This window comes from Tupaia chinensis, unplaced genomic scaffold, assembly GCF_000334495.1.
Source record: "Tupaia chinensis unplaced genomic scaffold, TupChi_1.0 Scaffold140176_1, whole genome shotgun sequence".
Classification (NCBI taxonomy): domain Eukaryota; kingdom Metazoa; phylum Chordata; class Mammalia; order Scandentia; family Tupaiidae; genus Tupaia; species Tupaia belangeri.
This window is the reverse complement of record NW_006200055.1, coordinates 332,207-342,759: the sequence shown is the minus strand read 5'-3', so window position 1 is coordinate 342,759 and position 10,553 is coordinate 332,207. Positions and strand designations below refer to the sequence as shown.

Here is a 10,553-nt window from a genome sequence, read left to right as displayed (position 1 = left end):
GAATAGCGCTGATTTACTCTTCATCGCTATGTGTGATTATATAACAGTTCCAGTGAGACTCTCTTGAGAAGTCTTTGTGAGAGTGGTCTATGGGCCACAGCCCAGGCTTCTGTACCAGATCTGCATAATGACTAGCAGCGAAGTCTGACCCTGTTCAGAGAAAAAATAATGATACACTGGGAAGAATACAACAGGAGGGAATTTGAAGAGTTTTTGAAAGTCTAATTATTTAACTGCCAATGCTGTAATAATGTATTATTTCTAGATTGCCCCTCAGATGTATTCCTAATACCCTGTCACCCCTGTGTTTGGAGCTGTAGGGTGTCACAGCTGTCCTGTCCTGCAGCTTTCTATTTACTTTCCATATAAGGTCTCCAAGTCCAGACTCAGGAAACCTTGGGCAATTATCTAAAATCACTAACTTTTCTCATGTTTCTGCTTGGGCCATAGGTGCCCTCTAGAAGCAGAACTCAACTGAGAGATCAGCATCAAGAGTAGCAGCAGATAAAAAGCATTTCCCTAGGTGACACATTCACATTTTCTATTGTAATTGTTAATACTTTGGTGAATGAAAAAAAAAAAAAAAGCCAGAAGGAGTAGCATGAAAAGAGGATCCTGAGACTCATAACAAAACGGGAGTTTAAACCAGTGAGCAGCCTCTTTAGCACTTCTGTTTAGACCAAAAATCACAGCTTCACTGCAGACTGACTCACTCAGAATTTGACCTCCAAGAGTCCCTTACGTGGAGGCATCCCATTGGCTCGTAGTTCCTCTTCTCGTTTCCTGCCCGCCCCGAGACTTTTACTTTTGTTTCTTACAAAGTCCTCTGGTAGAAGGACTTTGTGGAAAGCCATCTCTGGGTTGCTTTCATTTATCCGAAGAAATCATAACTTCTTCACTGGTGTATGAAGGTATATTTAGTGATCTGTGGAGGACAGACTTTGGAAGCCTTCAGAAAGAAAAACTGAATTTTCTTGGGTGAGTTTAAATCGACGGTTTTAATCTGTTGTGAAAGTAATTAAATGGCCGTTTGCAAGCTTCCTGCTGGGAGTCCTGGTGTATGGGCATTCTGGGGGAGGGGCATCCTTGAAAGAGGTAAATTGGGAACCTGCTTTGTGTTGTGATTAAGGCAGCCTGAACCTGACTTGGCCAGCTATGTGGTATGAGTTCCAGAAGCCTGAGAAACACTCTAGGTATCTTCGCTTGCGTCCAAAATCCTGAAAGGAGGGAGAGATGGTGAAAATGGAATTGTGGCATAACAACACCCCATGGGAGGTGCTTTCTCCTCATCCTTTCTCTGTCTCACTTTCTCTCTCTCTCTCTCTCTTCCTCTTTCTCTTGGGAATGTATATGCCCTTTAGTAAAAAAAAAAGAAAAAGAAAAAGAGGGTTTAAAGAAGTGAAAGTTGTTTAGAGTGTTTCTCCAGACTGAGTTCTCCCCAATCCTGTTAACATTTTGTAATTTTGTATAGCACTTTGCCAAAGAGAGCCAGAATGCTCTCTTCCAGATTACTGTAACCTCAGCAGCAGGAGTGAAGTCACCAGGAACTTTGCGTCTTATTAGTTTAATGCCTGTTCTATCATAGTATAGTATTTCAGCATGACACTACAGATGAATTTTCATCAACTGGGTCTGTCCGCCTAGGAGCCTTGATGACATGATAACTGGCCAGCTCTGCACCCTGTTATCCATTTAGTCCTCCTACTAAAGCCCCCGTATAGACTCAGGGAACTAGTGCAGTTCCTTACAGTGCACCATGCTCCACTTAGACTTCTGTCTCCCCAAAGCAGAGTTCAGCTGTGATTTCAGGATCAAGGCAAACAGGTGGAAAGAGTTTACAGAAGTGACACTTTTTCTGTCTTTTAATAAACAAAATAAGCTTCATGATTAATGGGTACAGAAAATGAAAAGATGTCAGGAAAAGAGGTAAGATAAGATTAAGCAGTGGAAGTGGATGAATCTCTATGTTTAACTTTTGCTCCATAGCCTTGAAGACACACCTTTATTAAAGGTAATTCAGACCTATAGAAGATCTCAAATAATGCTGTTTTCTTGTCCCCACATCCCCTCATCTGACAAACTCTCACTGCATCTACGTTGACCTCGAACATTTTCACTCCTGAATCATATTCCTTGTCCTCTTGGTGGTAATTCAGTGTTAGGTTTCTGTCTTTGCAACTCACAGTATACCTTCGCCATGCCACTATCATATGACTTTAGAATTTATTCCTTACATTTCTAATTTAATATTTTACTTTCTAGCGTTATAGGGAAGAGAGAAAAATTATTGTGGGATGTTGTGGAATGTATATTTGTTTTTTCTTCCTTTTCTCTGATTTCTAACTACTAAATGTCTTGGAATCTTTAAAGTGAATTCTACTTATTAGGTATTACCACAGACCTAGCAGCTCTGTGCACACTAGAAATTTTAAAATCATAGATGATGATCTCTCTTCCTAAAGTTTTTCATAAATGCAATTTCTTCTACCTAACACATTTCTCTTTCTTATAACATATTTTCTTCAAATTCTTCACCTCAGTGGTGGAGAGGTTTTTTGCTATAGGGCGCATGTGCTTGCCAGAAAGACAGAGAGAGACAGAGAGACAGAAAGCGAGAAATCACGCCTCAGGGGGGATGGCCACGCTGCAGTCCCTTCTCCACTCTCCTCTCGGGATCTTGGGCATGCACGCATATGGGCCCAGCGTGAGTTTAAGCCACTGGGTCCGGGATTCGAACTGCAGTCAACTACATGGGAGTCCAGTGACATAGCCATTATGCTAACTGCTGGTCCCAAAAATTCTTCACATATTAATAGTCCCTTATAGTTTCCTTTTTAGAGAGAGATTTTTCCTATAAAGCTCATGCACTTGCTGCAGAGACAGAGAGAGACAGAGAGCAAGAAATTGCCCCACAGGGGGATGGCCATGCTGCAATCCCTTCTCCTCCATTCTCCTCTCAGGATTTTGGGCACACACACATGTGCCTGATGTGAATTTTAAGCCGTCAAATCTGCGATTCGAATTGCGGTCAACTACAGGGTAGTCCAGCAATGTAACCATTTTGCCATCTACTGGCCCCAGTTCCTTATATTCCAAGTATAATCATGAGTAACCCAATAAGCTTCATTGTTGGTCTTCCCAACCAAATGTATGTCTTTCTAGTATTTAGCACATGCTCTTTTGCATATATAATGCTGATAATTTAATTTATAATGATTGTTTAAGTGAATGTCAAGTTCATAGTAGTTTAAACCCTCTGCTTGGACTCATTTTTGTGTTTGGATTTTGGTCCAGTTACTAGCATATAATTCCTCATCAGTGATAATTTATCAAATAATCTCACCTAATATTTTTAGATTTCTTACCCAAGCTGACCTCCATTTCTTGTATTTTTATTTTCCAGTTCTCTGACATATGTGATCCTATGAATGTGTCTATGTTGTCTCCTTCCCCACTATTCACGTGCATACACACCTTTAGGCTCTTATCAATAGCTTTGGGAATTTATAGGGCACAAGTCCCCAGATCTTCCAGCTGTTCTGCATTTCTATATTTTTCTCAACCCTTTGTTCTGAATGTTAATTGGATCTAAGGAATTACTACCAATTATCTTTTTTTTAAAGAATTATTTTATTCATTGTCATTATTTTATTTATTTATTTGTTTTATTGAAGTTGAGCAGAGAGAGACAGAGAGAGAAGGAAAGTGAGAAAGCAAGCTGCCAGGCCTGGAACTTGAACCATGGTCAGCCATGTGGGAGTCCAGCCACCTTAACCATCACACCACCTGCTGACCCCACCGATTATCTTTTATTAAGTCTGTGGGGTGGCATACTGACATCTGATGGAGGATCCTAAATTTATTTGATTCATCTCAGTGGAATATATTGAAGATAAGTGATGTTTGTATGTCAATTATTATATTTATTTACATGTCTAATGAGAGGATTTACTCTTATTGTGCACAGATTCTCATTTATCTTGTGGTGATAATTAGGTAAATCATTGCAAATATACAATCTGTGATGTGATTTTGCTGCTCATAACATAGTCAGAGCAGGTCTTCCTGTTGAGATAATATGTAAGTAGAGACATTACAGGAGTCCTAGGTGATATCAGGAGGGCATTCCATGCTGAGAGGGCAAGTATAAAAGCTCTGAGACCCAGGTGGTTTGATGCTTTCAACACTGAATATATTTTTGCCTAGAACAATGTAAAAGAATAGATGGGGGACCAGCAGTTAGCGTAATGGCTATGTTGCTGGACTCCCACGTAGTCGACTGCGGTTCGAGTCCCGGACCCAGTGGTTTAAACTCACCCCGGGCACGTGTGTGTGCATGCCCAAGATCCCAAGAGGAGAATGGAGGAGAAGGGATTGCGGTGTGGCCATCCCCTCTGGGGGGTGATTTCTCGCTTTCTATCTCTCTGTCTGTCTGGCGAGCACACACGCCCTATAGCAAAAACCTCTCCGAAAAAAGAAAAAAAAAGAGAATAGATGACGGTTCATGACAAGTTCTTGACAGAAAAGGCCTAAGTTTTAACTCCTATTCAGTGGGGAAAAATAACAATCATTGAGAAGATACAAATAGAATTTGTCTTATGACATGACTTAGGCATAAAGTATTTGAAATTATTAAGAAAATCTCTTTTTGCAGTCATCAAACTTTTTTCTGTTTTTCACTTTCTTACTCTCACTCTCTCTCTCTCTCTCTTTATTTTTTTAATTGCTAGAGGCCATGAGCCCTCACCACAGAAAGAGAGAGTAAGATGGAAGAAGTACCCCTCAATGGGAAATGGTGATCCTGTCTCCTCCATTTCTCCATCCTGTCAGATTTGGGACACTCATGCCCAAGTGCCTGAAATGTTAAAAAGCCACAAGGCCTGGGACTGGAATCACAGCCATGTGGGATCTGGTGATTATGTGGGATCTTTAAATATTAGACCTTGAAGCCAGACCTCTTGGTTCTCCTTCTCTTTTTGCCCTTCGATATGTTGGTATTAGCCAAGGCTTGATTTCAGCCTAATCAGGATTCTTTGTAATAACACCTTTCTTAGTGTGTCTTCTGTTAACTTCCATAGGCCGAGATATAAGACTCAGAGGAACCTCAGAAGCCAAGACAAGCAGGAGCAGGGGAGGAGCTGCTATGGCTTTGGCAATCCTGATGAATATAAAGGAGGAGGTGACCTGCCCCATCTGCCTGGAGCTCCTGACAAAACCTCAGAGCTTAGACTGTGGACACAGCTTCTGCCAGTCCTGCATCACTGCAAACCAAACCAAATCCACTGTGGGCCAAGAAGGGGAGTGCTTCTGTCCCGTGTGCAGAGTCAGTTACCGTCTTGGGAGCCTGCGGCCTAATCATTATTTGGCCAACATAGTGGAGAAGCTCAGAGAGGCCAACCTGAGTCCAGAGGAGAAGCAAGAGGTACACCATTGTGCACGCCATGGAGAGAAGCTCCTACTCTTCTGTAAGGAGGATGGAAAGGCCATTTGCTTGCTTTGTGAGCGGTCTCAGGAGCACCGTGGTCACCAAACATTCCTCATAGAGGAAGCTGAACAGGAATACCAAGTAAGAGACCAGGATGGAGGGAATTCAGGGCAGAAAATAGCAGCTTCTTGAAAATCTCCACTTTGTATTATAATTTAGTTACCTTTAATAGACCTGAGACCTATGATTTCTCTGTATCTCACTATTATCTTCCAAAGCTTAATGGACATTTTTCTGCACTCCACCAACTATGAGAATAAGTCTCTGGGGCTGGCAGGTGGTGTGGTGGTTATGGACACTAGACTCCTACATGGCTGACTGCGGTTTGAGCCCCGAACCTGGAGGCTTGCTTTCTCACTTTCTCTGTCTCTCTTTCTCTCTTTCGCTCTGTCCCTCTGTTCAGATTATCAAACTTAAATAAATAAAGTTAAATAAAATAATTCTTAAAAAAAGAGAAAGACTAAATCTCGACTACAACCTCTTAGACAATAATGATGTCTGTACTGTGAGCTAGATGGATAGAGAATTGGTGTCCTAGAGAAGCTCTGATTACCCCTTTCAGAAGGAGTGTAACTAGAATCGGTTGAGATTTAAGGTTTTTTTCTGCTGTAGGATCAGTTTCTTCCTCCAGAAGAAAAGAGAATCAATCAAGTCTTAGTAAGGGTATGAGATTCAACACATTTACCCACCTTGCATTTTCTTCTAAGTCACAGTCTGTAATTGCCTTTCTCATTGTTTCTGTCATTTATTCTCTCCTGAGATCAGTCTGATATCTTCCATGCTTATCTTCTATCCAGATGTTGAAAAAGCCCGTAACTAACTCTTATGTGATTCCTTTCTCCCAGGAGAAACTCCAGGCAACTCTGAAGGATCTGATGGAGAAGCAGCAGGAAGTTGAGAAGTGGAAGGCTGATATCCATGAAGAGAAAACTTCCTGGAAGGCAGGAGGAGACCCTTTCTTAGGGAGTTAGCAGAAAATCTGGACATTATTTTAGAAACGAGCTCCTTTCTTTTTTATTCCCTGATAGTATACAGGAGCAGAAGTTATTTGATTGGTCCTCTTTTGCATTGTTTCCTAGATATGGGTAGGGACGGAACAGTCAAGTGTTTCCCAAAGGAACACAGCTTTTAGAGGGAGGAAAATACATGAAGGCCTCTCTGGTGAGGATGGCTAATGAATCATATACTCTGTTCTATGGTGCTTTTGAGTTTATTATTTTCTTGGGGAATTATATTAGGCATGGCCCAGGATTCTGTCGTTGGTATTTAACTGTAGGCAAGGGTTGGGGTTGGAGTGAGCAGTAATATAGTCAGGGATTAGTGTCCTGTACAGCTGAGAGAATGCTAAGTAATAGCCAGGTGTCCCATTTTGGCTCAGCATGGGCTTTGGCAATGCTAATTTAAGGTTACCATGCTAGAATGTTGTAAACAGAAAATAATAGGAAAAATCAGCTTTGCAAAGAATTGCTCTCCTGCTGCCATCTTTCCTCCCTATGAGACTACCCTACAGAAAATGTTTTCTGGCTCCCAGCCTCGGCCTGATAGACTGAATGTCTCTTTCTTTCTTATCTCTGAAGAATCTCATACAGTGTGACAGACAAAGTGCCCAGGCAGAGTTTAAAATATTGAGAGAAATGCTGGATTCTGAGGAGCAGAAGGTGCTGCAGAAGCTGGAGAAGGAGGAGAGAAACATTTTGCTCGGCCTGGAAGAGTCTGAAAATGAGCTGGCCCAGCAGAGCCAGTCAATGAGAGGTCTCATCTCAGATCTAGAGTATCGGCTAAAGGGATCAAAGATGGAGATGCTGCAGGTAAGATTTGGATAGAAGCCTCAGCATCTAAGATTCAGAAAAAATTAAGACTATCTCCTTTCTTACTGTGTTTTGTTGTTTGTGGTTGTAACACTAAAGTTCTTTTTTTTTTTGAGAATTATTTTATCTCACTTTATTTATTATTATTATTTTCCAGTTTGATCAGAGAGAGATAGAGAAAGAGAGAGAGAGAGAAAGTGAGAAAGCAAGACACCAGGTTCAGGACTTGAACCACAGTCAGCCATGTGGGAGTCCAGTGCCTTTAACCACCACACCACCTGCTGGCCTGGACACTACAGTGTTTAGGGTCGTAATAGTATCCATTTGCTGAATCAGTTTGAAAAGTTATAGTAATAATTGAATTTATGAAAAGCAAGAGGAAAATCTCATTTTTATTAATTTATCAAGTGCAGTGTAAAAATTTGACCTTAGAGAGAAGATCCATTATTTTCAGTGATATTTTACGCGCTCCTGTTCTCGGTAATCTGATGCTAAGCAACTTTCTAATCAATCTAATAATCTAATATCAGGCAACTTTCATCACTCAGCTTAGACCTTAGGAAACAAAATCATTTCAGATTACAAGAGATGTTTTTGCCTTTTCCTCACATAGACTGTGGAGACTTTCCTCTTCCTTATTTCCTATAAAGAAGTTGTGAAGGACTGATACTATTTCTTCATGTCTTAAAAACAATTATTTTTAATTTTATTTTATTTATCATTATTATTATTATTATTTTGGAAAGGTTTTTGCTATAGGGCACGTGCACTCACCAGACAGACAGAGAGAGACAGAGAGACAGAAAGCGAGAAATCACCCCCCACGGGGGATGGTCACGCCGCAATCCCTTCTCTTCCATTCTCCTCTCAGGATCTTGGGCATGCACGCATTACTCCAACTGCTGGTCCCTATCATTATTATTATTATCATTTCTCATTTGACCAGAGAGAGTGATTGTGAGGGAGTAAGAAAGGAAGCCGCTAGGTCTAGGACTCGAACCATGGTTGGCCATGTGGGAGTTCAGTACCCCAACCACCATGCCGCCTGCTGGCTCCACTATTTATCTTTTAAGTTCAGTAGAATTTCTTAGTAAATCTGTCTCTGTTTTTCTCTTTTTAGAAAGTTTTTTTTTGCTTGTATTATGTTTATTTAGACTTCTTATGAATCTGCATTGGTAATGTATGTCTCTGTAGAAATTGGTTCATTTTTATCTAAGGTTATCATGCTTGTAGGTAAAAATTTAGCCTTTTTTAAAAGTTTATTAATTTACTGAGACAGAGAGAAATATAAAGGCACCTTTGGTGGAGTCTTGGCATGTCATGATCCTCTTCCCTGAGCTGTCTATCTTGTCAGGATCTTCTGTGTGTCTGCATCTTGTATGTTGCAGGTCCACTCGAGATCCAAACCTGCTGGTGGCCATGTGGCCTCTAGCATTGCAAATCATTACATTACTGCCTGTGCCACCAAGAATGGGTCAAGACTTTTTCAGAATTGATTTGATTTATTTATTTAAATTAACAAGAACTATACCTATTTCTTTTGCATGTGTGTTGAAATACATTTACATAGTGGAATAATTAAATCAACCAAATTAGCATGTGCATTCCCTGACATTCTTTTCTTCCTTTAAGTAGTAAGAACACTTAAAATCTATTCTTCCTAATTTTCAAGAATGCAGTATGTTGTCATTAACTGTAGTCATCATGCTGTAAGATAGATCTTACACCTAACTAAAGTTTGTATCTCTTGACCTATTCTTTTTGCTCTTCAGTTCCTGGTATGCTCTAATTCTCTAAGATCAACTTTTCTACATCTCACACATCTCCATGATACATTGTAGCTACTATTATTTTTAATAATTTTTCTTTAACTTTATACCAGATAAATAATTTATTTACATAGCTGCACTAAATATGAGATTAATTTGAATTTGACTGTTTTGCTTATTTTACCAGTGAGTTTTATATTTCATATGATTTCAAGATAGTATTTAGCCTATTTTTCTTTCAGCTTAAAAAATTTCTCTTATCTTTTTTTTTCTTTTTTTTTTCAGATAGGTCTGTGGTCATGAACTTCTCAACTGTTGGACTGAGAGAGTCTTTATCTCTTATTTCTAAAGGATAGTTTGTGATAAACACTTTACATGATTGGCATTTATTTCTAAACATTTTGAGTTTATTCTGCATTATTTTAACCTGTCTCTGCTGAGAAATTTGCTGCTAGCCTTATTGAAACTTCCTTATAATTTATTTGCTTCTTTTCTCCCACTATGTAAATGTATTTCAAAACATGCAAAAGAATAGATTACTAGGAAACCTTCTGCCCCTGATTTTTTTTAACAATTATTTTATTTAACTTTATTTATTTATTTACCCCTTCTAATTTGATCAGAGAGGGACAGAGAGAGAGAGAGAGAGAGAGAGAGAGAAAGAGAGAAAGCAAGCTGCCAGGTCTGGGACTCAAACAGCAGTCAGCCATGTGGAACTCCAGTACCCTTAACCACCTGCTGGCTGCCTGCCCCTGATTTTTGACAGTTAAATTATAATATGTCTTGGTGTAGAGTTGTTTGAATTGAATCTGTTTGAAAACCTTGATTTTTCCTACATCTATTTATATTTCTCCAAATTCAGAAAGGTGTTTGCTATTATTTAACTAAGCTATTTACCTCTTTTGTCTTTCTATTTCTTCTTCACTGTTGTCCTTTGTTGTTGTATTTTTGTATATATGATGCAATTTTATTGTTTTATGTATATTACATGCATGTATTTTATTAACCTATCAACATAATACTTAGTTATTGTTATTTATTTACTGCTATTTATGTCTTTATTTTATTTTATTTATTTTTTGGTATAGGACACATGAACTCATCAGAGACAGATAGAGAGAGAGGGAAAGTGAGAACTCACTCCCTAGAGGGGATGGCCACAATCTCTTCTCCATTCTCTCAGGATTTTGAGCATGCACTTGCATGTGCCTGGAGTGTCTCTCAAGCAACTGGATCTGAGACTCAAACCGGGGTGGGGGGGGTGTCCAGCAATTTAACGGCCATGCCACCTGCTGGCCCCACTACTTAACTATTTAAGGTTAAAAAAATAAATTTGAAGATAAGCTATAGAGTCTTTTATATTGGATCTTCTGCAAAGTCTTAATGCATTTTTTGCATGGAAAAACATGGAAAAATACATCATGACTTTTCTGATGATCCAGTATTTACTCACATTTTATAGCATTTCCTTAGTGTTTGGGTTTCTTTAAA

The 10,553-nt window shown here is 39.4% G+C and overlaps 1 protein-coding gene across 1 annotated transcript in view; it reads left to right on the top strand.

Moving 5' to 3' along the window:
* Nucleotides 1–799: 799 nt before the first annotated feature.
* The window catches only part of LOC102478391 (tripartite motif-containing protein 5), a 21,074-nt gene continuing 11,320 nt past the window's right edge, over nucleotides 800–10,553 (top strand). Inside the window, exons 1-4 of the mRNA XM_027765991.1 lie at nucleotides 800–978; nucleotides 5,079–5,566; nucleotides 6,331–6,426; nucleotides 7,063–7,293. Of these exons, the coding sequence (XP_027621792.1) occupies nucleotides 5,144–5,566; nucleotides 6,331–6,426; nucleotides 7,063–7,293 (750 nt within the window). The 5' untranslated portion in view covers nucleotides 800–978; nucleotides 5,079–5,143. The remainder of the gene's footprint in view (nucleotides 979–5,078; nucleotides 5,567–6,330; nucleotides 6,427–7,062; nucleotides 7,294–10,553) is intronic.